General features: G+C 40.4%; 2 protein-coding genes and 1 long non-coding RNA gene across 4 annotated transcripts in view; 2 read left to right on the top strand and 1 right to left on the bottom strand.

The window, feature by feature from the left end:
* The first annotated feature begins 207 nt into the window (after positions 1 to 207).
* On the top strand, positions 208 to 5,428 carry LOC143365730 (uncharacterized). Its single transcript, XR_013084585.1, has 2 exons — positions 208 to 2,028; positions 2,077 to 5,428. It is a non-coding gene; the product is annotated as an uncharacterized LOC143365730 (long non-coding RNA).
* Mcu (mitochondrial calcium uniporter) overlaps positions 3,168 to 27,026 on the bottom strand; it is a 117,953-nt gene continuing 94,094 nt past the window's right edge. The window contains exons 3-7 of the mRNA XM_076806153.1: positions 12,934 to 13,110; positions 12,699 to 12,817; positions 10,989 to 11,135; positions 6,332 to 6,535; positions 3,168 to 6,140 (exon numbers count right to left, since the gene is read on the bottom strand). Coding sequence (XP_076662268.1) covers positions 5,763 to 6,140; positions 6,332 to 6,535; positions 10,989 to 11,135; positions 12,699 to 12,817; positions 12,934 to 13,110 — 1,025 coding nt within the window. The 3' untranslated portion in view covers positions 3,168 to 5,762. The remainder of the gene's footprint in view (positions 6,141 to 6,331; positions 6,536 to 10,988; positions 11,136 to 12,698; positions 12,818 to 12,933; positions 13,111 to 27,026) is intronic.
* Jv (javelin) overlaps positions 20,986 to 27,026 on the top strand; it is a 54,299-nt gene continuing 48,258 nt past the window's right edge. For both annotated transcript variants that reach the window (XR_013084583.1, XM_076806134.1), the window contains exons 1-2: positions 20,986 to 21,142; positions 23,771 to 23,876. Coding sequence is in view for 1 of the 2 variants with exons in the window: in XM_076806134.1 (XP_076662249.1) it covers positions 23,797 to 23,876 (80 nt within the window). In the remaining variant the exon portion in view is untranslated. The remainder of the gene's footprint in view (positions 21,143 to 23,770; positions 23,877 to 27,026) is intronic.

Raw genomic sequence — 27,026 nt, forward strand, 5'->3', positions numbered from 1 at the left:
ATCCTGTATATGTACTCCAAATGATCATGCAGCTTTCTTCTTTAATAATTAATTTCTCCTTGAATTTGACAGATTATTTATAAGCTCTATCAAATCTGCTTGAAATTATAATAGGAATGACGATACAGGTTCACTCTAGATAAAATCAAAGTAAGACAAAATATTTTAAAAATAATGTGTTGTGTTACATAACGTTTTACATAAAACGTTTAACAAGCGGTGTGAATTGATGTGTGGGCATCAAACGAACGACAAGTCAAGCGTTTCATACGTTTTACTTTATTTCCAACGGTTTTTATATGTATAACTAGATACATGGACGTAAATCACAGCACAACTCAAGGTTGTATAAACATTTATGCATTCGTTGGGAATAATATGTACATGTGACAAGTACTTACGCGATTCACGCGACTGAGATTCGAACCGAATGCCACTTCAATTACACTTCAAATCGTTCTTTTTCAAAACCCAAGGGCAACTTAACTTGGATCATAACAGAGCAAAATCTCGATCAAAATCGCTTGTAAACATAATTTGCTAATGTGTCAGACACCAATCTTCAGTTCTACCTCCAATTTTTACGTTTGTAATAAACGATCAAGAGTACGAGATCGATTAAATCAATTGAAGAGTACAAGATCCACGAGAACAGCAAATATCAAACGAACTTAGGGTAAGGGACCTAATTACTGTGGGGGTACCAATTACTGTGCCTATATTAACTATACTTATTTTTAAAGCATAATGAATATTAAAAAAGAGATATGTAACAGATATATTAACTAATTTTAATGAACGAAATGTAACATCTCTTTTTTAATATTCATTGTGATTTAAACATAAGTAAAATTTATATAGGTACAGTACCGCCACTGTAATTTGGTCCCTTACTTTTCTGACGATCCTGCTAAGAATTAGTAATTAATAAGCGATCGTAATCGGGCTCGTGCTTCGTCCTTGCTTTGATAAATCAACGATTTGAACTCTACGTGAAACGAAATCATCGAGGACATGCATAGTTTCTTTTTCAACGGCTTTTTTTTTTTGTTAAACATGTACAATCATTTCACGTTGAATCGGCGAGCGTAATTCATAATCGAAGTAGAAGCGAAGCGAAGATTCGTTCGTTCGATCGACGATCTACGATCAACGATCAGGCTCGTTCGACGAAACGCGAGCGAATCTTCGGAAAAGAGTTTTTTCACAACCAAGAACAGAATTTATTTCGAAATTTGTCGTCCGTTGTTCGTCGAGGAGTTTAGGCGTTCCGTTTTATTTTCTGGTAAGCTCCGAGGAAATGGCGCAACAAGAACATTTACAAAATAACCATACACTTGTGTATACGATATATAATGTATATATATATATCCTTTGTATATGTACAAAAACTTGTGTATACGAAATCTTTTTGTTTAAAGATCATAAAAAATATCGTCGGAAAGAACAGCTGTTTGCGAGGACGAGAAGTTCGTTTCTGGGAAGCGATACCGTCGACATATGCTCGAGCCTTTTTCGATGCACCAGGTGCATATGCAGTTCCGCGAGAAAGCTAATAAAATATTTACTGAACAGCAAGAACAATTCAACGATTTGTGCTCCCAACCGTTTGCTCGTAAATCTTTCCGAAATAATTCAACAAACGATCGCAAGCATTATGACTAATTCCTGTCATTTAATATCAACCATTGAGACACCTACTTTAGTAAATTGCGGATCTTTGTTCAAACTTTAAATTGTTAGTCGTTGCAAGAAATAGAAGATCTTCTTTTCAAAACATAAGTTTAATAAATTGAGAATATAATACATCAATGTTCTAAAATGTTTTTAAATAATATCTCCACTGTTTTTATTTTCGTGCACTCATTTTTGTCATAATCGTGTCAAATCCGCAGATTACTGACAAGTAATATACTGTTCGTGCCTCACAAGAAGTCTCGCAAGACGGCACAAGGGCAAAGGGGGCATTCGCTCGTTCCGCTTATCCCCACTGTTGACGCTCTAGTAGGCCAACGCTTAGGCTTTGACGTCACACGCTATAGTATGTGCAACCGTTTTAGCCAACAGAGCAGCTAGAGGCGTGCCCTTTCCACTCTGACCAATCAGCCCCGCATTCCTTTCACGGGACTTCTTGTGCGGCACGCACAGTACTCTGCCACTCGGCGCCATCTTTCTTAACACTGTACCTACCGGAGGTCTATTAAAAACCTTCTTATAAATAATAATTCCAACAGAAATTACTCGATTTTATTACCGAGGGTTTCTTCCGGTTTCAAGATTGAAAATATCATTACTATTGTAACATTCATTAAGAAATCTTTAACTATAAATCATACGGTTCTAGAAACTATGAACCAACCACCGGTGGGTAACGTCTTAAGCAAACCATTATTAAAATAAGCTTATCAAAAGCAAACAATAAATCGATTTCTTGGTAAGACCGTGGATCCTTAATTATCTTGGTTCAACGACCAATATTGAGAAACGAAGTTCTTGCCGGTGTCAAATCAGAAGCGAAAAGTATGATTCCTCGTTTTGTACTGTTCAGTAACGATTTTATAATATTCGTCGTCGAGACACGTGGCACGTTGGTTCTTCTTCTCCTTCGAACCGATTCGCAAGAATTTCGGGGACCGTGCTTTTATTTTTGCGACATGAACGTTGGCACTAGATTGCTTCGGTCGCAGAGACGGAGCTCGGAGAAAAGCGATTGTCGGAAAAAGAGAGAATTAGAATTACCCGAACGTAATATCAAGCGGCATGCATTCAATTCCTGTGCTCGAGAAGAAGTGCTCTGAAATTGTGCTTTAGTCTCGTAAAATCTAGAGAGTCGTCTATTTTTTTTTTAGCGATCCTAACGCGCTATCGATACAATTGTAAAACTGGCGTTTACCTATCGAGTCGTCGACTCGAATGCGTTTACAACTGTTTGGTACACTATTAAACGACGGAACATCGTGACAATATTTTTTATACAAATTAAAACGTCTTTATTCTTATCCAAACGAGTAACAAAGTGACGGTAGACTACAGATCATTATGTAAATTTCACAGATCTGTCGAATAAATTGTATAATAATTGTATTGGGTTCGTAAATAAAATATTAAATTGTATAACAAAGAATTTCTGTTTTTAGGAACGAGTTGTAATGATTAGACTGCTGATTTTTATGCGAAATGAAAATTGTCTGAACAGTGGACATACTCAAGTTTATTTCTTCCTTTAATGATTTCAGTAAAAGATTTTCAAATTAATCTCTTCACTATTTTAAATTACGCAAGTTCATTAAATTCGCAGTCCGACAATGATGCATTTTGTCGTTGTCCTGTTAACATGTATTAGATAAACAATTTGTAAATTATAACTTATTTATGACTCCGTTCAAATTCAGAAACTTGAAATTTTCGCAAAGTTTGCAGTCTAAGAACAATCATTTCGATTTAGTTGGTGATTGTAAAGGATCAGTGGGACACAGAAAATCACCGAGAAGTGCGTTAACAATAAAGCAATTCTACAGTGTTTTCGGAAGCGAAACGTTAGTCTCACTGTCGAGGTGATCGAATACAGTGGCGCAGCTATTCGAGCGGACGGATAAGGGATGTCTTCATTTCCGGAAGCGGGAGAAAGTTTCTTAAACAGGCTAGAAGTCGTCTAATCCCTAAAATACTTTCGTGAACGGTACTCTAGACTGCAGTTAAGTAGTACTGGTAGTGTTAATTCTTAAACGTTAATCGTGTTTAAAGATCGAAACTCGTTTACTGGGTGCACGAGGGTGAATCGCGGGATCCGTTTAAAATCGCGTGCCGCCGACAGGGACAAATAGTTGTGTGTTAGTGGAGCGAGTATCGTTTTAATAAATACTTAAACGTTCTCTATCAGCGATAATTAAGCGTTAATAGTCACATTGTAAAAACCTCCGGCAGCGTGCCGGAACGATATAGTTAAATAGATTTATATGTATATTCCAATGGCGGCGAGGAACAGCGCTGAACAGACATGGCCGCCGTTTGGACAAATTATTTTAAAAAGTAGCCTGTCGCGTTGGTGTGCGCGTTCGAAAATCGATAAGTACAACAGAACCTTTCAACGAGCAATGATCACTGTACTCCCTGAAGCGATAACTAACAAACGCGAGCGTATTGAAAACGAACGTTAAGTACCTCCGCGTATTCTGTCGAAAATAAAAAGACATACTCGTTGGTCTGGTAGAAAGAAAACGGTATATGTACAGTGCGAATCGTCGGTTCGCATAGCAAGATTAAAATACGTACACGCGAGGAGCGAAGCAGTCGACTGTTGTAAAACCAACGAAATCACATACGATCGCCTGTTTAAACGGTAAAACGCGTCGAGTGCCCGTGAGAGATTCGTGTGTGTGTGTGTGAGAGAGAGAGGCAATTATCGTTACATTACAATTAAAAGACGTTAACTTATCACAAATACAACCGCACGAACCACATAAACGTATGTATATCTACAGGGTGGTCCATCAGAAATGGAATTTCCTATCGCCTCTTCATCGAGCCGTTCTGAAGAATTTCCGCCCGGGAAAATCGGAGACGAGCGTTTCTTTTCCAGATGGAACCGTGAATATTCCTCCAATTGGAATTTCTGAAGGAAATCAGTCAAATTATATAAGAAATATTTTTTATTCACATAAATATTACACTGGTTCTAATGAATTCTTAAATTTAAGAATTTTTTCTGCTCTAACCGGAAAAGATATACGAATGATTCTTACTTAGATCGATTCTGCAGACTTTCCCAAATACAGCAGTGTATCTTTACAACATTATCACCATTTGCACGCGGGAAAATAATTTTTAAAGACAGCATGACGTTGTCGACGACTCTCGTTCTCTTCAGATATTGTTTGAATAAGTTTTAATGTTTATAATGCTACAGATAAGTACACCATTGTGTTCGGGGAAGTCTGCAGAATCAATTTAGGTAAAAATCATCCCTGCATCTTTCACGGTTACGTCCGAAAAAAATTCTTAGATTTAAACTTGCCCTGAAGATGAAATTCCACAAGAACGTGATGAGATAAAATGGTTTTCGAATTGGTATTCGGCGTCAGAAACGTAAACGAATCAACTGAAAATGTCGTCTGTGATCAAGCTAATGTTGATCAGCGTCGTCTGATTAAATGATAACATTACAAGGACGAGTAACATCGCATCCGAGATTCCAGAAGGAGGAACCAGCGGTTCCACGGCAAGAGACGCGGGTCCCCCTAACGCTTAACCGTCGTAGACTATAAATTTCAACTATTGTGCACGGGTAGGCAACATTTGTAACGTCAACAGAGATAATTCGATGTCTGATTAACCACACCGTTCGTCGCCAGTTCGCCGAGGAACGTCGTTCCCCCAATGTCTCCTGAGACCGTAGCCATTCTCTCGGTTCCCTATCACCGTAGTAAATGACAGCGTGTAGAAAACTGCGGTATGTACACATCATTGATCCGACGTCTTCCAAACGCACAGCAGTCAACAACATTGAGCATTGGGCAGATACATATTATACACGTAGTCGTTGATTCTTTAGGAGCGTCGTCGTACGACTTGGAAGACTCCGCCGACGATACTGCTGGATTTATCGAAGTGCAAACGGAAAGCGGTCGATCCATGTTGATCCTTCCAACTATAATGTGTCGATCGGTGAACACCCTGAGTGCGTACTCCTCGTCGGGAAACAAAGAAACGGATTTTTCTCTGTTCGTTCAGAGTTCTAGCGAGTTGCCGATGCTCTTCAGCGATCAATCCCTCGTTCCTCTCAGCCAGTCAGGGTTGAATCGTGCCGCGTTGATCACTGTTTTCTTGTCGGTATCTTTTTGCGGGAAGATACCCTTCTTAGGAAGACTCCTTTCGGGACTAGGACTAGGACTAGGACTAGGCGACGAACTCGGCGATCTGGAACTGCTCGAGCTCGAGCTCGAGCTCGATCTCCCTCTCATCTGCTCCAGACGCGCCTGGTGCTCGTACAGAGGTCCTCGGATGATCTTCAAGGTCGTCTGCAACTCGTACTCTCTGTCCTTTAGACTGTTGTACAGGGTGATGTCCAGACCGGCTTCCCTGGCCTTCTTGTGCAAAGCGATCAGGTGTCGTCTGTTCAGCACGTCCGGCAGCATGTATTCCTGAGGATTAATATTAATTTGTTATTATGAAATCACTTCCCTCGACCGGGGTCGTTGACGTCGACGAATTTTTCATATTTAACATTAACGCTTCTAACATTCGACTTATACCATTTGATTATACAATGAAAACAGGGAATTCAATAGGGAATTATTTTTTCAGATTTTCCTTGTCTTTAGACATCTCAGACCTGTTTAGTTAAAACGAAGTAGCAGAACCAAGCCATCGTGGTGCCATAAGTTACGAAGTAAGTGACCGGCTCCATGATGTCCCACGAATATTCCCACCACGTTAACCTAGCCAATCCGCTGAATTGGACAGACATCAGGACCAAACACATCCAGATGAAGATGTTTGCTCTCCTGGCAGCCGTGGTCTCCAAATCCGTCAGCTTCTGCAACAAAAAACGACACAGAACCGTCTTCTTTTAGTCTGCCAACTATAATCGCACTACGCGGTTGCCGAGAAAATCTGGCAGACGTTGAAATTTCTATTTTTGTTTATTTCAATCCCTTTTAGTCTAACTCTTTAAAATACGAAAATTAAACGCAGTACTTGGAAATTTTTATAACGGGGGGAGTTTGTCTAAAGGGGGTGCTGATCTAAATTTCTAATGCTATAGTGCCTTGAGAAACGGGTTGTTGGCTATAGGGGTTGAAACTGCGGTTTGGACAAATCATTTTATAATTAAATAATTTTTCTAGCTTTTTAGTTTTTTAGCTCTTGGCAATTATTTTCATTTAGACGTTGATAGTGAACATAAATTGATAAGGACCAGGGTGCATCCAGGCATTGTCTGCGGAGAAGTTAACATTGTTAACATTTACAGTTATTACTTACAATACGCTTCGGATTTCTCGCAACCGTGAAAAGAGAAGCTTGCAACGTTTCTACTATTATTATCATTATTATCGTTTGGTTCTGACATGCCTTCGTTACGAGTTTCAGTTACTTGTGTATCGCGTCGCCGGCTTCTCCGTTCTCCCTTCAATTATCTTTTGAAATGAATACTTCATCCCTTAGAACCGTGGCTACCATTATCAGAGCAACGAATATACTTTATTAAAATAATTAACAACGCAGGAAATTACGATCTCCGAATGTAGCATTTTGTTCGTGCCCGGGAATATTTTGCAATATTTCGGAGATTATTAAATTTAATAATGGATATAATTAACGCTTGCAAGGTAAAATAATCTCTTTCCATAGCGTTGCGTTCGATCGGGCGGAAAGTTTGCCCCATTTTGCCATTGTTGTTAGATGAAAAGCAAACGAATAATCTTTTTACGGTGTTTTTCATACTGAATAATGTGGAATGAGCTGTGCAACGATGTGGTGGGTGAAATTGGATTAAAACGAACGTAATCGGAGGCATGTGTTGCAAAAATTAGGCAAGTGTACGCTTTTAAATGAAATTGGACTTGTCGACAATTTTATTTAAAATCTGATATATCCTGTCTGAAAGATTATTATTACAGCATGGGGTTGATAGGCTGAATAGGTTGAAAATAATATAACAATTTTATTTCGTATCTTCTAATGTTTATATTGTTTAGTGTTCTAACTGATATTTCGTATCGCAGTAATAAAATCCACAGTCCAATAATTATTCACGTGCAGAAACAACAAACCGTCTTTCTCTTCACCCCCATAAATGGAAGGGTCACTAAACCAGCATGAGTTACGGTTTATCAACCCATCGAAACAGCTCTTTAATTAACAAACTAATTCGACGAAACCAGTAGCGGCTAAAGTCAAGTGGAGGCCTCAAGCGGTGAAAATTTTGGGGCCCTCAAACTCAAGTCAGAAATAGAAGTTGCAAGAAAACTCTCATAAACTTATTAACACGAAAGAAAAGTAATGAAAAATATTTTCTGTAAATTTTCTTTTGTAAAAAAATTAATGCTGCGAAATTCACGAGCTTATGGTATCCCGGGGCCCCACACTGCCGCATAGTCCGCTTACCGTTAACCTCTCAAGTACGGCGCACAGTGGGCAATTTGGACAAAATCGGATTCAAAATCAAGGAACTTTCGATAGGAATGAGGTAGAGCGATGAAATTTTTTTTAAATGAAAGCTGCAACTTTGTATAATATGGGAAAAATAGAGAGATTGTGGTACGAACGTTTTTTAACCTCGGGAAAATTCGTTAAACGCGCACAAATTCAAGAAAATTTTAGTTTTTCCAATACTACGCGCGGATAAAATCTTTTTTTAACATGCTATACATCATTTCCTATAGATTTTTTCACGCTGATTTCAAATCTGGTCTCAAAATTTGTCTACGACCTCAGGATTTTGCAAAAAATAGATTTTTGTGACAAAAACTAATGAAGTCATTTTTTCGTTGAAATGATTGGATGGTAATAATCTCTCTATTTTTCCCATATTCTACATAGTTTCAGCTTTAATTTAAAAAAAATTTCATCGCTCTACCTCATTTCTGTCGAAAGTTCTTTGATTTTGAATCCGATTTCGTCCAAATTGCCCCACTATGTGCCGCGCTCGTCCGCGACTCTCTCTCCCAGTACGGCGCGCTTGTCCGCAACACTGTCTCTCAGGGACGGCGCGCCTAGCCGCGGATGGCACAAAAGCCACTATAGTGGTTCGTACCGTTCAAACTGGTGCTATCCACGGAAACCACTATAGTGGCGTACGGTTCAAACTGGTACTTTCCACGGAAACCACTATAGTGGCGTACGGTTCAAACTGGTACTTTCCACGGAAACCACTATAGTGGCGTACGGTTCAAACTGATGCTTTCCACGGAAACCACTATAGTGGTTCGTATCGTTGAAACCGATGCTTTCCACGGAAACCACTATAGTGGCGTACAGTACTCAAGAGGTTAAACCCGCCACTGGGCAAAGCCAGCACAGCCCCTAAGCCGATCGTTACACGCATTTATCGGATCGTCCGATAAAGTAAGGGTTGGTGAACTTATCGGGTCGTGCGGCGAACGGCGACGCATCGCCGATTTCGAGATACGCTTGTAGCCGCTTAGGCTGGCCGTTTCGCATCCATTATCCTCCGGTCATTATCGATCGTTGGCGGAGGGAAACGGTGGAATGCGAAATGGAAAAGAAACGAGCCGATCCGTATTATATAATTAGAAACACGAATGGCGCGCGGCCGTTGTGTTACGGCGATACGTTAATCGCTTTTCGGTAATCGAGCTTCGAACGCGAGCACGTAGTTAATTACACGGCCGCGGCCGTACGGTAACGCCGGCGATGATTAAACGAACTCCGTGAAAAATTAATTCACCCGGCGAGGAGAAAACGAGCGATAAAAGATCGCCACGCTGTTTTCTCGAATAATACGCGAGCGCGCGTGCCGAGCAACGGAATGCTAATCGCATTCTCGCGGTGCCTTAGGCTTCTGTTTAATGGAGATGCCGGGGGATTGTCTGGAATGTGTCTATCGATTCCGTTCGGGGTCGCGAAGGGGTTGAAACGATATCCGTTTCCCGGAAATAATTCGTATAATTGAAGACTTGTTGACACTTCTAAGTGTGAAGCATTTATACATTATTATATATTCATATATTCGTTGCTTGTTAATGCTCGATGGTTATTTATGATGGAGGCATAAGTGGCTTAACTTGTGTCAACTATTAAGCATTTTTTAAATCAATTATTTTGGTGCTGGACAATTTGTTCGGAATAATTGACTTCGTTTCGAATAGTTAGGGGATGCTTTCGTTCAAGTATGAAGATTTTAGTACATTTTGTTGTTGGTTAATATTTGACCCTTATTATATATAAGTCACCCAATTCGTGTGGATTTTCAAGAAATTTTTAAATTAATTATTTTGGTACCCACTAGAGACTTTGTTCGAGGAGATTAATTTTATTTAGAATAGTTAGGGGGTGGACACTTGACATACAATTTTAGGACAATTCTGAGTCTAGCGTGAAGCGTTTAGTACATTTTGTCGCTCGTTAATATTCCAAATTTTGTTTATGGTAGAGTGCAAAGCCACGCAATTGATGTGGATTGCTAAAAAATAATTGGCTTCATTCGGAGTAGTTAGGGGACGAGGAGTTTTATTAATTAGTGTGCATCGAAGATTGAAGAGCAGTATGTTCGAGCAAATAGTAAAATTGCACCGTGGTATTGCGGTTAATTGAACGCAACCAGCACCAATATTCGCACCGTGTTTGCACGAGGGGATAAAACCGTACATTTTTCACAAAGCCTTTTTAAATCTGAATACAGTAGAAGGATCACGCTTTTATTCTACAGCAAACAGCATTGCTCCCGACTATACTCGAACCCCGTTTTGTATTCATTGCGACAAGAGGGATGAAACAAACACTACATCGTGAGAAGTGTGTATTCTGTTTTGAACGTGACGTGCAACTGCGAACAAAATCTGGAAACCCAGGTTTCAACTATGTCTCTGTACGAATAAAATCGATATTATACATATGGCTGGGGAATTTCAGATCTGCTTTTGTCTCTCGGTATAACGTACAATTTACTCCCGTCCGAGCTTAAGCTGCGTTCGTTGTCACGTCAGGCACAAAAGCGGCCTGCCACGTATAGGGGCTTGTTAAATTTTCTGTTTTGTCGGAGGCACGGCACGCAATTGTCAAATAAATTTCGAAGCTTCAGCGCCAGTTTTAGCGTTAGTTGCCGCACGCTGTCACGAGATGCTTGTTCCCGGAAACTTTGTTTTTCAGTTAGAAGCTCGCTATTTTATTAATGAGCGAGGTTATCGTTTTACGTTGCTACCCGGGCACTATCTTGGAGGGTGGCATGCACAGCGAACAGTTAACTGTTCGTCGTTAATGGAATTGCCACCGGAGAGATTGCATTCCCGGCGTCCGAGAGACTTTACCTGTTCGAGCGGCTCTAACTCCAACCTGACGGTCTCCAACTCAGCCAACACTTGTTTCTCCATGTCCGCGTTATACTCTCGGACCTGGAACGCCTCGTACAGCTGCCCGATTAATTTCTGCACGTCCGACAACTTCTCTATGTTCTCCTGAAACAGAACGACGATCTCAAATTATTTTTCGATCAACCATTCAACGTAATAGGAAATGTGGACTAGTAAAATTTCAATTTCTCATTTCCATTCTTCGTTTATACCACTGTTCCAGACCCAAGCAATCAATTTTTTATTTTACTCTTGATTCGAGCCAAGACTCCGTAGATTCGCGATAAGGTAGAGCGACCACGTTACCGACAAAAATAGACGAAAAATGGTTTTACGTGCCTCAACTTTTCGTCCTTGTATGAGAATATTTTTCGCTGGGAAAGGGCTCATTCGAAAGTGGAAGATTCAATCTAGCGCGCGCTGTTCATGAGCTGACGAGATTATGCAGATATTTGGTAACATAAGCGTTAGAAGTAGGCCAAAAATTGACGATGTGCATGCCGTGGGATCCAAGTATTTTTATGCGATTGGATGAGTTTTCTGGATGAAATCGGGAGTAGCGCGCGCTAGATAATATCTCCGGCTACAAATTGAGCTATATTTTGTCTTGATTCTCTGCGAAATAAAGCCAAAAACTTGAAGCACGTTTCTGGCGTCAGAATTCATGATATCGATAATATAGGAAATTATACAGCCGTTACCGACCTGCTGGCTCTGCAAAAGTCACGTGACTACTCTTGGCTCTTAATAATTCCCTTCGTCTTACACTTTACTGTGAACATCCACATTGATGTAAATTCTATTTTATTTACTACAGTCGTGGTAACAGTTTTGATAAAGCAATTTTATTTGCTGTGTGCTACATCTTCGTAATTGGAGAATCATATAGTTAAGATGTTAGATATTAAATTGTTATACAGTGATTTCTCTGTATATGTCGCCTAGGCCTGGATGCTAAACGTCGAGGAATTATCCCCACTAGGGCCCGTTAGGGGCCACCAGGGGACGCCGAGGAGTGTAAACATAACACGGCTCGGGGTATGTCTCCTGTACGATACACGACGCTGGCCATGTTGTTGACATATATCGAGAATTCACTGTACTATCACTTATATGTCAGTGCATCATTTGTTAAGATTCTAATGAATTTTCAGACTGAACCAGACAGGTTCTTAAACAACTTTAAACCAATCAATCAAGTCTGACAACTGTCTATCAATGAAATAAAATTAACTTCGTTACAATAATCAATTCTCACGAGAAATATGAGAGATATAAACAGAAAACGTGCATTCAGTGTCGCCAGATGAGGGGAGGGCGCACGAATTGAGGGGAAAAAGTCCCCCCCCCCTCTGCCGGTAACAGAGTATGCACGATAGAGACGAATCACGTGACCGAGCCGCGACGAAAGCGTGGTGAATAGCGCGGTAGAGGGGGAAATTAGGCGAAAGTGCGTGCACTGAAAATTGACAAAGCCAAACGGGCTCTTAAAAGACAATGAGCTAGTAACTCATGACACAACTGTTCATCGAATAAATAAAATTGATTTCGTCGTGAAGTTTGATTTTTCTAAGAAGAATAGGTGATAGAAGCATAAACGTGCGTCTGTCGGTGTTTCCTGAATATTAAACCAGGTCAGGCAGATTAATATACACCTGAGGAACTCACCATGGTGTGCCTCTGCTGCAAAGGGGGCGTAACGACGTACTCGTTGTCGTTTATTATCAACCGGAAGTCCTCCTCCATTAACGACTCTATCGTGTTGTTGGAGCCTATCCTAACGCCGTCTGGAACCATCATCAAGGCGAGCACACGCGGTGTGCGATCATACTCGCGTTAAAAGTCGTTCTACAAGAACTACTATTTTTTTTTCTCTCTCTCTCTCTTCCCTTGATCAACTCACCAAGTGTCGTTACCGCTGCTCGATCGATACCGCGGTCCTCCCTCTTCAGCATCTTCATGAGATCGCCCACCGTGTGAGTTATTGGTTTCAGGGTAAATACGCATTGCTCCTTTCTGGATGGCAACGGGACCGTGATCTTCGGTAATCCTCGGTGATACGTCACCGTGACGTCTGAAACTGAGATCGGGATCGAGAATCGGTCAGGCAATCCTCTTTGGATTTATCTTAATAGGGAATCTACTGTCTAAGATCTACTGTCGAAAGATCTACCGTCTGGAATTTTGTCTCGGGATTGGGGGGTTAAGATTCGATTTAGTGATCGCAATTGATTTTTGGGAGCGGATCTTGTTAATTTTTGTTTACATTAATATCCACTCCGCGATGCTTATTCTCGAAATTAAACGCAATTGTTATTCCTTCTGTTTAAAATTTTAGCTTGGTCCTACGGGGTGGAAATTCGAGATTGATCACGTTTATTTATTAATTTCAATTTTTGGGAATAGAGAACAGTAGATTTGATTTATTTTACATGTTGTTGTGAAGAAAATGATTACACTCAATTACGTCGGGGAAATTTTTATTAAACGCAAGTTTTCTTCATCTGTCCACAATATTATCTTGGACTTGGGGGTTGAGATGTTTACGACGAATTGATTCGCATACATATAAAAATTCATCTGCCTCTATGGTTCGGATATTCGCAGTATTATCTGTCTTAATCTCCATTTTCCCCGCAGAAACCGACTGCTGAATTCGTGGAAGTTAATCTCGGCGTCGATCTCCGCTCGAAAAGCGTCTGGCATCGCGAAAATTCGCTAGCCAGCAATTAGTCGCCGCCATAAACGTCGGAGTTAGTGTCTCACGACTGTCTCTGACACTTCGCCCTGCAGAACGAACGGGCCACGGAGCCGTGCGCTGCTTTCAGCGTTTTGCGAGACACGGTAAAAGTCGGGAGCGATGGAAGGAGCAATCGTTCAGCATCCTGTAGGACGCATAAAGAAGTCGCTATTACCGTTTCCACGGCGTTGCGCAAAGGAAAAACAGAAATCTGACATTGGGGAATTGGTGGGAAAAGCCGGCTGGGAAGAAATTCAATCGCATCGACGCGAACGGGAAAGTACCATTCGAGCTTTCCCGTCTATTCTCTGCTCGGATGACACGGCCAGAGGAAAGAGAGGAGAAACACCATGAGCTTTCCTCGCGACAGAACGCGGAAATCGATGGAAAGGATATTTGTTCTCGCTCGCGAAGCACGCTTTTCTAGAGACTTCGGAGAGCCGGCTCGGATCCTCGTCCGAAAGGAGGATGAAAGGAGTTTACACTCTAGGCTACAAGACCGTTGCAAGAAACACTCGTGTTAAAAAAGAGAAACTGCATCCGATTAGTCTGACCTGCTCGTTTCGATATCGAAAAGTAGCCCGACCAGCACACGTCTCGATGCATCACTTTAGTGTCCGAGACGCAACCGTAGGAAAATGTGTAGAAAACCAACAAATAATTACAAAATTCCTCGAATGCTACCAGTTATAGTTTCGAATAACACGCGCAAAATTAATTTGATTTTTTTTTGTGTAACATTACAAAATCCCCCAAGTGTGTCCCACGAACTCTGTCCACTTGAATATCTTGGTTATTTCAAACGGTACGAGAAAATGTTACTGAAAGAAGTTGTAGGGTTTAAGAAACTACATAATATCGTATAAATGATATTTTTGCAAGAATTATTTTTTTCTTGCTCGATTTCGATAGATTGGCGGATTCCGAGTATAAAAGCACTCGAGTGTATTTGCCCTAAAACTTACCGTTGCTGAGACATTTGACTGTTTTCTGATATGCCCTTCACTCAAGATTTTTGAAAGATTGTGTAAAAAATTAAAAGAAACTGGAAGTCTCGCTGTTCGTAAGATAAATCGTGAAAGGCCTGTATGTACTGATGAAGATAATGAAATTAACGTTGTTGTAATGGCACTTCATAATCCTTATATCAGCGTACGTCAGATTCAGCGGGAATCTGAAGTCAGCAAAAGTAGTGCATCACGAATTCTCACTCGTCACAAATACCATCCGTACCACATTAGCCTTCACCGGAAATTACATGACATGGATTATGTAAATCGTGTTAGATTTTGTGGATGGGCTCAAGAGCAGCTACAAATCAATCCACTTTCTTTCTCTTTAATACTATTTACCGATGAGGCTACTTTTACCAGCACTGGGCGTGTTAATTTACATAACACACATTATTGGTCAGTACAAAATCCTCACTGGCTACGAGAGATTGATCATCAAAGACGCTGGTCCATTAATGTGTGGTGTGGAATCATAGGGCAACAAATAATTGGGCCTTGTTTCATTGACGGCACTTTTACTGGTCAAAAATATACGTTCTTAAGAAGTACAATGCCAAATTTTTTAGAAAACGTGCCATTAAGCGTTCGTCAGACAATGTGGTATCAGCATGATGGATGTCCAACACACTACGCTCAGGGTGAGAAGTACACTTAATGAAATATTCCGAAATCGATGGATAGGACGCCATCACGAAGTCCAGATTTAACACCCCTAGTTTTTTTCTTGTAGGGAACATTGAAAAATATTGTGCATCGAGATGCACCAACAACTCCGGTAGATATGAAGCACCGAATTATCGCAGCGTGTGCTACAATAGACGTTCCAACAATAAGACGCGTAAGAGACGCAACGGTTCAAAGACTACAACGTTGCATCGCTGCAAATGGCCGACATTTCGAACATTCTTCGCGAAAACAGTCAAATATCTCAGCAACGGTAAGTTTTAGGACAAACACACTCTAGTACTTTTCTACTCGGAATACGCCAATCTATCGAAATAAAATATTGGACATTCCATAAAAAAAAAAGAAAAGAAAACAAAGGTGACCTCTATATCTTCTCTACGCCTCCAGTTGCAAGAATATCATTTATACCATATTATGTAGTTTCTTAAAGCCTACAACTTCTGCAAGTAATGTTCGTATTGTTTGAAATAACCAAGATATTCGAGTGGACAGATCTCGTGGGACACACTGTACATATGTGTGCGGCTGGTAGCGAGTGTTTTAAGCTGAAGACTCCAGCGTGCGAGCGGAATTTCCGTGATAATATTTCTTCGGAGGATAATCGTTCTGGAGGTGCATCAAAGGCGAGAACCGGGCTCGTTCGCGGCTCACATGCTCGCGGATCCATTTTGAGAGATCGCGCAGCCGGATCGGCGCTCGGTTCCGTTCTGCTTACAACGGAAAGATGCCCGTGGTCGTCCCATTCCGGTCTCCACACTCTAATACCTTCCCCGCATCAAACGGCTGCTAACCAGGTTAACGCGATCCAGCTCTCGATCGCGCGACCATCACGCGAACGGAATTCACGGAAACGGAGTTTCGTTATGCCAATGTGCGCCCTTTCGTCCCTTCTCCCTGCGTCTCGACGGATCAAACGCGAAATTTCATTTATCTCCCTTAATAATTTTCCGTTTGCAATGGCGAGCACTGTTTGGTAAAAGGCACGGGGAACTCGTACGAGAACGTCCGTCGTCTATATATCGGAAAATTTGATCCACCAGACTGTCATAATTTTTCGTTTTAACCCCTTGCGCTTTAATATCGAGTCTTCTGAATATTGTTAATTTCCTTGGAATTGAAATGAAATTCTCTTTCACCGTAATCGATTTGCGATAAATGTAAATTTTCCTTTTTCCCTAGTGAGTTATAAACGTGGATGTATTAATGATTGCAATCGTAAAATAAATTGCAGCGCAGCGTGGGTTCGCGTTGGAAATTAGATCGTCGACCATTTATGGAAAATCGGAAGCTTAGCGTTAAATGGAAGACGAAGAAAAGCCGCGCGAGAAAGTCCATCGTCGACGTATTAGAAACTGATTTAATAGATCAGACTATGCCTTTATACGTCATCTCTGTTGTTTTATCAATTTTCTCTAAGTGTATGAACTAGATCGCGGATCCTCGTGGAAAATCGGGATTCTCTGTGGCGTCGCCGAAAAAACGAAAGAATCACATCCGGGAATCCATTGCCTGTGTAATATCTGAGTTAATTTGATCCACGGTGTCTTGATACCTCATCTCTGTTTCATAAATTTCGTCAAAAGGTTGCGGCTCCTGGTGGAAAATTTTCCGCAGCGTTACCTGGAAAGCGAAGAAAAGCAACACGAGAAAATCCATTATCTGTGTATCAAAAGCTAATTTATGCAAGGCATGTCTTAATATCTCAACCCTGATAGTTTATAAGTCTTTATATCTCAAGGGTAAGAAGAAGATGACAGATTTTCCTGTAAAATCGCAATTTTCCACAGCCCAGAAAACCATTTTCGAAAGCGCATTATCCGTGTATCAGGAGCTAATTTATTCCACCACATATCTCTCTACCTCTGCCTGTTATTCCGCAACTTTTCTTGAAAACTGTAAGAAGTAAATAAAGTTAAATGGAGTCTGGTTTCCTTTGCCGAGAGTTTTAATCGGTTGAAAGCAGAACAAGTTTAATTGGAAGCAAGATGAAGAAGGTACACCGGGATTCACCGGCAGCAGCAAAACGAAGAAACAGTGTAATAATCCTTCGAGCTGGCGGAATTAGGAAAATTCTGTTCGACATGCTCTCGCTTCGGACTCGACGTTTCAGGAGTTTCAACCGGGCAAAGTGGTTCGAAAGATACTACATTTAAGGATGCATGAAGTTACACGGCAGTTAGATCGTTTGGGGATAAGTCTGAGGGGGCAGGGGGAATCCTGTTTAGTAAGTGATCCACTTGATCCAACGCAAAGGGTGTACCGAAGATCAAAGTTACGTCGGTGCTTGTGGAGGTACCTGCTGGCTATTGAAAAGCTCAGAAGCTTTCCCTTGATGAAATATGGGACAGTATAGGTTGGGCAAAGACATATGACGCCATTTCGTGACCTCTGACTCTCGGGGTACTGAATTTTTAATTTCTGCAAAGTTATTTTATCTGAAAAACACTTGGGGGACTAAAATCCCTTTGAGGGACTCTTACAAATAATATTTAAATATTACTATTAGTATTTTCATTATTGGAAGCCTAATAGGACTCTTAATGACTGTGTTGCACCAAGAATAGGTTTAAAAGTGTCGTTTTAAATTGAAATTTAAAAATGAATTACTAGATTATTTTGCTGGGACTGGTTTAATTGTTCACGTCTGAAGTTGCTGCTGGCATTGAGCAACGTATGAAAAATTCATCAGTTATGGGTTATAAATTTTCATAAAAATTATGAAACAACCATCGATAAGCAACGTAATAAACGAGCAACGAAAAGAGGGATTATTAAAGCGATGCCGAATTTCTACCATTAAATTACATCGAGAAAACTGCGATTTCTCCAATTACTTCGTCATTCAATTAGAACTTCGGAGAAGTCGTAAATGATAATAAATACATTTTTGAACACGCACCACGGGACGCTAAATAAATGTGTCTCAATTTTTACAATTCCAAGAAGGTGAACGAAACACAATTTTTTAGTAAAACGTGACAGTAATGAGGTTTGCGATTTATGCGCGTTTGCGTATTATTTCGCAGGATCCCGGTACGGATATCGCTATTATTATTTTACGAAATAGACGTGGAATTACGGGACGGCATTTTCCGAGGCATTTACCCATCCTCGACAGGCGGTTTTCATTACAGTTTTCCCGTCGAAGGCCGCAATAACGGCTTTTCATTCCGTCGTCGGTGGAATGTCGGCACTTGTGCAAAGCCCTAGCAGCTTTTGAAAAGCGTAGGATAGCGTGAAACGAACACCGGAAGGAGTTATGCTCGTTAAGGATCGAGCAACAACCGGTTGTCTGTCGATCGGCGAAAAAAAAAGGTTGCATAATCATCGCGCGACGAACGAAATTCCACCGGCACAACAATCCACCGTATCGTTTGTTGACTATAAACAATCTCGAAGACTAGTGGTGTTCAACACGATCTACGGAGGAGATAACAAGAATTTCGCTACGCGTTGCTAAATATTCGCTCGCAGGAACGCGCATTTCGAGCGCTTAACCATGAAGAATCGTTATTGCGCACCGATGTAGCGTAATTTCGGACGATCAGAACCGTGGGCTGGAGAAAGTCGCTTTATTGGCTATTTGTTACGAGCTGCTCCGGCTTTCAATCATTCCCTAAGTGAGATACCGGCGCACCAACACGCGCCAAAGTGGCTTAATGAACGTAAAATGCAATTCTTTCGGTTTACAGTGCACGGTGTTACTTGTAAGCTGGGAAATGTGCGTTTGGTAATGTGCATGGTAGAGCATTTGCCAACAGCGAGCGTCAGCAGCAATTGTCAACAGCAAGTATCAACATCAACCATCAACATCAATTGTCAACATCAACTGTGAACGTCAAGTGCCAACTTAAACTGTCGACATAAACTGTCAGCATTAATTGTCGAAATCAGTTGTCAACATCAATTGTGAACATCAAATATCAACATCAGTTGTCAACATAAACTGTCAACATCAATAGTGAATATCAACTAGCAACATCAATTGTCAACATCAGTTGTCAACATCAACTGTCAAGATCAATTGCCAGCGTAAACTGTAAACATAAACAGACAGCATTAATTGCCAACATCGACTGTCAACATCAGCTGTCAACATCAACTATCAACGTCAAGTGTCAGCATCAATTGTCAACATCGACTGTCAACATTAATAGTCGACATCAATTGTCAACATCAACTATTGACATTAATCGTCGACATCAATTGTCAACATCAACTATCAACGCCAATTGTCAATATCAATTGTCAATATCAGTTGCCAACATCAACTGTCAACATCAATTGTCAGCGTAAAGTGTAAACATAAACTGACAGCATTAATTGCCAATATCGACTGTCAACATCAGCTGCCAACATCAACTATCAACGTCAAGTGTCAGCATCATTTGTCAACATCGACTATCAACATTAATAGTCGACATCAATTGTCAACATCAACTATCAACAGTAATCGTCGACAATCAACTATCAACGTCAAGTGTCAGCATCAATTGTCAACATCGACTATCAACATTAGTAGTCGACATCAATTGTCAACATCAACTATGACCATTAATTGTCAACATCAACTATGACCATTAATCGTCGACAATCAACTATCAACATTAATCGTCGACATCAATTGTCAACATTAACTATCAACGCCAATTGTCAACATCAATTGCCAGCGTAAAGTGTAAACATAAACTGACAGCATTAATTGCCAACATCAGCTGTCAACATCAATTGTCAACATCGACTATCAACATTAATAGTCGACATCAATTGTCAACATCAACTATCGACATTAATAGTCGACATCAGTTGTCAACATCAACTGTCAACATCAATTGCCAGCATAAAGTGTAAACATAAACTGACAGCATTAATTGCCAACATCGACTGTCAACATCAGCTGTCAACATCGACTGTCAACATCAACTATAAACATCAATTGTCAGCATCTACTGTCCACATTAATTGTCAACGTCAACTGTCAACATTAATTGTCAACATCGATTGTCAACATCAATTGTCCACAGCGAGTGTTTGACAGGAGCAACTGTCCCAAAATCGACATTCTACAGTCGCCCCAACAAAATCCCAACCTCCCACTAAAAATTGCATACTTCATCATACAAGTCCCAACTCCGCCAACCGAAAAGTGTCCTCGAATCCTGTCGGCACCGAAAGGGAAAGCTTCGGAGCGAATCCGGGGGATATCCGTTCAGCCGGCCGTCCACCTATAGCGAAATTCGGTGCAGCGGTTTACTATAGTTCTCGGCAAACGAAGAAGAAGGCGCAACAACGTCCGACAATTATCTCTGCCCCACGTCTGGTAGGCGATCGCCGAGCGAGGAAGAAGAAGCGGCTTGGTAGTGGCAAGGAAGTTGCCACCACCTTCCACAGTGTCGTCCTCCCTTCTTCCAGGCACGGTGAAAAGTTTCGCGGTGGTGAAGTTTTCCCGGCCGGCAGTCTGCCTCTGGATTCTGGCCAACCGATAAGTGACGTGCGCGCCGCGGAACGTATGTTCGACGATTAGGGGATCTATCTTTTGCCTGACCCTGTGCATCGTATCTCTTGTGCGTATTTGCAGGTCGCCATCGACCGGGGCCCCGGGTTCGGTAAACCGTTCGCGTGACGCGACCTCTTCAAGGATGCACGACCAGTGATCGGGGATCTCCCCACGGGTAGGTGAATAATTTAAGGGTCTGTGGGGGTTGCGAAGGTGTGGCACGCGTCCATGCATCATACGCCCTCGATAGAATTCTATGAGACGCCTCTCGGTCGGAGCTGGTTACTCCGGCACGAAGAGTTTGATAACATCCGGAACGGATGGTTGTTTTATGTATCTGGTGGGTGGAAATGGGGTTTTTGGGCGATTTGGGACGACCAAGGCTTTGGGGGGTTGTTTGCGGAATTTGTGGTGAGGTTGGATTGCTTTGCCGGTCTTGTGGAATGTTCGTGGACGATGGTTTTTGGGTATTCTGGGGTGTGGATGGGTTTTTGGGTGATTTCGAAAGCCCTCGAGGCTTTGGGGGTTTATAGAACGCAAGTGGAGAGGCGTCTGTTGTTCTTATTTGTTTTGCTACCCCTTGAATCCTCTAATTGAATTGTGTGTTACTTGAAAAGCTGTATTTCTACTAAGAACCCTTCAGTTTAATTCTAGTAAGATTTTTAAAATAGTGTAGGGGTGTGTAAGCTGAGCGTCTCTTAGGGTTGCGGTTGCAGTCTCTGATTTTGATCTGGTTAGACTACGAGTACATTTGATAAAGTGTTTACAAAATATTGTATATTACCCCAGTCTCAGTACGCAGAAAGTACTGGAAATGCTGTGGGTAATTATAGCAACTATGCTAACTAGAGAATTCATTAAATAGTGATTTCATACTTCTACATGTAGAAAGATTAATTTCGCGAGACTCTGTGCAGTCAATAGCGATTCTATTCCCCTTTGTTCAGTTGTCCATAGGCTTTTAATGCTATTATGTATTATTTATTTAATTGCAGACTGTACTATTTATTAGATCGTATTACTATCCTCCCATCGTGCATTTTCATGGTAACTGTAATGAGATTGTAACTCATACAGAGATTACGATATTAATGGTAGTGTAATCCTAGAACCAGCAACGTTAATTACACGACTGCTACCCGCCTTATCATTAATCAGAATACCATTACCACCTCTTTTCACGATCACTAATATTTATCAATTAAAATCATGCCGTTCACCCTGCTGCTATTTTTATTCTATCATGAACAATTTATTAATTACCACTAACAAAGAAAATTGCACAATTAACACATTTACCCACCGTGGTTGGCCATCAATCTTTCTTGATTTATCTCTCTTTTGTTTGTGTGCCACAAGAGAATTTTGGAAATTAATAAAAAGGAACACAATTTGATTGCATTATATTTCCTTTAAGTGTAACATGCGCCATTTTTTGTAAGTAATATGAAAAAGAAGAAACTATTAAATATAGAAATTTACTGTAAAATAAAAAAAAGAGTTAATAATAATAATAATGTAATACTGTGATCCATGTTAAAAATAATTTTAAAAAAAAGGAAAATCTTTGTTTGAGTAATTTACATACAAATTGCACTCATTTGTGTAATACACCCCTGCAATAATGTACCAACTGCATATTACAATTTTGCACGTTGCTCCAAAAAAAGACAGTCTTTTAATTATGGTAGCAAAGTACATCCTCCTCCTCTATTACACCTCAAATTATGTTTGTAAGTTGACTTCTAGGGGTCGAACTAGGACCCTTTCTCGAGAAAATTAACACAGGAAACACGTCATGTTCACTATTAGAATCTAATCACTCGTGTTCCTCGTACCCTCTTATACATTCAACTAAGAATCTTTAGCAGCGAGAAAGACGTCTCGATCAGCGCCACCTGTGCACAGATTCGATCACTATGAGCCAGCTACATAATGCAACCAACGTTCCACGCGCATGCCAGCTTCACTCCTGCATATAAAAATCATTTAGCACGCGCTACTTTTTTCTTTGTTCATCCTACATTCACCGTCCCTTCGCGTTCTACGCACTCTGGACAGGAATGCGTTCTTTTTGTTAGAACACATGCGATGTACGTTTTTACGTGGCACGTTTCACGCTCTGGAAAAGGGCTTGTTACCCCAATTTTTAGCTTGAACAACCTACGAAAAAAAACACAGTTTTTGGAGGAACTAAATATAAATACAAATAAAATATTGATGGAATATCGGGTAACTGAAAAATCAACAAAAAACCACGCCGTTTTGCGGAGGCGTTTTTTATTTCAATGGCGCTCGCGGCTTTCGTTGAAAATTGTATATCGATCTCTTCGGTCCTCATTTTCAAATTGAACTTTTCATCGCTTTTGCCAATTGAATTAGATTATTCGGGAGATTTTTGAAATTGACATTGCTGTCGAAAAATTTGTTTAGAATTTCTCAGCTGTGAATCTCGAACTTTTAGTTGCTATCAATTATCCCTGCAACAAGCTTACTGCTACTGCAACTTTAACGTATTCTTAGTGTTTCCTTTTGTTCTTATTGGATTTTTCTTTTTCCTTTCCCTCCGGACTTTCTCTAACGCCATTAGGATTATCTAGAATATTTTTTTTAAATTCATCTGAGCTTTCTTGAAGGATGATTTCTCTACTTGAGAACAGTGTTAAAAATTTGTTGTTAAAGCATGCACTGCGAATGAATAACTTAGTTGAGGATTGCTAGGGGCTTTGACAGAATTTGAATTTGAATTGCTTGCGTAAGCTTAGTTGCCGATTTATTTACTGGATATGGATATTTTTGACAGGCCTCGTCGTTCAGGGGTTGCCGATCATGGGTGGAGTACAGAGCGGAGCCCACACCCTTGGAGACGCATTATGGGTACACGAGAGACAACGACAAAAATGCCATCGGTGAGTTCTTCCACAAAAGCTCCCTGAATACACTCACAGTTGCACTGTGTTCTTTTATGCACTTCCAGACTATTATGCAGAACGTATATCAAACTCAGGATTTTAATCTAATTTACATTCGCTATGAAACCCATAATACAATTCTCCATTTTAAATTTCAATTTCGATGAGAATCCCCTGTCAGTCTGGATTCAAACGTGGCTAAGGTTTCTAATATAAAGTCACGATCATTCCCGTATCTTCAACTTTCCTAAACCAATTAAAGCACGAAATCCTCTTTCTAAAAATTCCCATTAATTTTCCGTGCACTCTCTCACCGTCTTAGCGAATAATAAACGTTGTGCTATCGCGGTTTCGTTAATATTTATGACTGGATTTCGGATTCTACGCATTTGTAATAAAAATGACGGGGCACAAAAGTGTACGGACATTCGAAGAATTTAATGGTGAAATGATCATGGTTAAAGGATTGGCCGTTTATGGTACAATTATTGACATTATACAGGCGATTCTATGGGAGATGATTGAACAAATTAGTCAAGCACGTATTAAAAGATCCATAGAAATTCAATCTTCTCACTTTCACGTAGCAATACATTTTCATTTTACATCGCCGAACATTTTTATTTTTATAACCAAGCCCCGCATCACGTAAACAATGTTTGGCAATTTTACAAACCTAGAATAAGCTTGTTCACGGTTAAATATAGTGGGTGATTATATTGCCACTCGCACAGCGTGTTTACATTAAAGCAATCAATTTCAAAATGAAACTCTGCACCGAATATTTTTCATTTTCATAGGAAATATTCACGGTGGTATATACGTGCATACACAGCACGATTCATTGTACAAATTGGTAAATAGAAACTGTTCTATTATCCGAACGCTCCTGCCCCATAGATCAGTAGGATGTGGATCTTATGCATTTCGCATAAATGCATTTAATGGGGAAAATGAGTAGTTGCAGTTTAAAACAGGAAAAATTTCTTGGCAACTTTTTAAAATTGTTAAGGGGAGAAAGAGCTTTCTATTTTCTTGTCTTCCGTAATCGATGCAGAAGATTTTGATTTCGCATAAAGATCCGCGCAGTCTACTAATAATTTAATCGTCCACTGCGTTCCCGCTTGCAACCGCAGAGCGAGCAGTGATCTCAGGCGCCATGTTGTCGCATTAGCTCGACGACAAAAGAATTCATCGAGCGTCCCGGTGCCGGGTCATTTGATCAGCGTAGTCATCCAGGAAACAAGGGTTCCCGTTCGAGGAGTTTAGCCGGACGATTCGACGATTAAGATGCGCGTGGCACGAGAGAAATTAACTGCGCCGCAGGCTAATTATGTTGCGGGGATAATGGAGAGGCCTCTCGCGTGGCCCAGATTTTTAATGAGCTCGAAAAATCGCTTGGAACTACCGGCGAGCATAAATATCAGAGCAGAAAACATACAACGACGGCAGCCCCAAGATGATACTGCTTTAATCTATTCATCACCTTCATTATTCACACGTTGCTCCGGCCGCGAGGAATTCCGCGCCGATTATGGTCGGGACACGTACGTACGCAGAACCGTGCGAAATATTACGGCCCGCAAACAACACCGACAATGCCAAATACCACCTTCGTCGTAAATTGTTAACCGTAACGTCGCGCCGAGTACGCCGCGAGCTTCGAAACGAGAGAAAATGGCGTCGCAACACTTAAATCGGACGATTTCAGACACGTTCCTCCGGTTCCCGGAAAGTAAAATGCGCTTTGATTTATTTTTGAACGATGCGAATAATTTTACTAACCAATTTGATGTTAATTTGATCTTGTTTATCCATTTTCGAAAAATTTGACCGATTTTATTTTCATTTCATCTTGTTCATATTCACTTTTAATGGAGCTGTTTAGAAGTCCAACTATAACGTCTTTCAGTCAATTCAACGCCACAAGACAAATTAAATTTGATTATTTATTATTGTGCATTTAACAGTATCTAGAAGTTTCACCGATTTCTTAATAAATCTTTCAATTAAATAGATTGTGGATTTTTACGCACAATAAAAATCGCTATTAATTTATTTCAATAGTTCAATTTATAATTTATTTAATTTTTATTGTTTAGTTTGTTTCTTTAACAATTACAACGAGACTGAAAATAATAGTGTTCCAAAGTACAGTTTTTCGTCCGCTGAGCTGCAGCATAAAATCCAGCAGCAACAATTTCAATACAAAAATCCCTCCCAGAATCGAATAATTTCCTTTAGGATTACCATTTACAAGGATTGCTTAAACATTCACAGTTAATTATAGACTAAATAGAAATCGTATGTTACACAAAGAAACCGTGCCTCGCTACAATTAAGACAAATGGAACATAATCGGCGATGCAGGTTGAAATTTTTAATATGGACCAAAAGGAAGCTTTTAAAACTGCTTCTCTTTTTTTATATTTTTTGTAGAAAGTCGAATATTTCGCGGGAATTTCGCGCAATGGTTTTCGCGAATGCATTCCTCTGTTCACAATTAATAAATTCTTTGCCGCTATGGAAACCGTTCGAGGCATCGGATGGAAACCGTTCGGTCCCGTTCGAACGAAACAACGCTTTATGATTAGTGGGCGATTAATTGTTAATTAGAGGGATCTCGCTACGGTTAGGCTAGTCGCGCTTATTAGCGCGGTTGTGGTCTAATTACGCGATTCTCGGCGAGGCCTCGCCGCCGCGTCTCGCTTTTCGATTCTATTTGCAATGGGATTCGAATGATTTTTTTCGAACTATTCCGAATTTTTTGGACACCCACAGCGTAAGAAATTAATGATAACGAATGATCAGTTAATCAGGAGCCGCGAGTAATTTGATAAGAAATCAGCGGCCATGTCATGAGGAAATTAGGTGTGCAAATAATTCGTAGCCCTTTGGGAATTTATTGAACATGAATTATTAGTCCTAACTTGACGAGTTTATTTATTGTACAAACAACTGAAACACACTCTGTAAAATTTAATTCGTAGTCCTTTGCGAATTTATTGATTGTTTGCTATGAAACAGTTTCCATCACTGTCTATGAATTTGCTCTATCATACGATTAAATAATATAATGGTTGAACGAAAATCGAATTCAAAATAAAGTTGCAATTGATTAACTATGAGAGCATTAATTTGTACACC

This window comes from Halictus rubicundus, chromosome 2 (genome assembly GCF_050948215.1).
Source record: "Halictus rubicundus isolate RS-2024b chromosome 2, iyHalRubi1_principal, whole genome shotgun sequence".
Taxonomy (NCBI): Eukaryota; Metazoa; Arthropoda; class Insecta; order Hymenoptera; family Halictidae; genus Halictus; species Halictus rubicundus.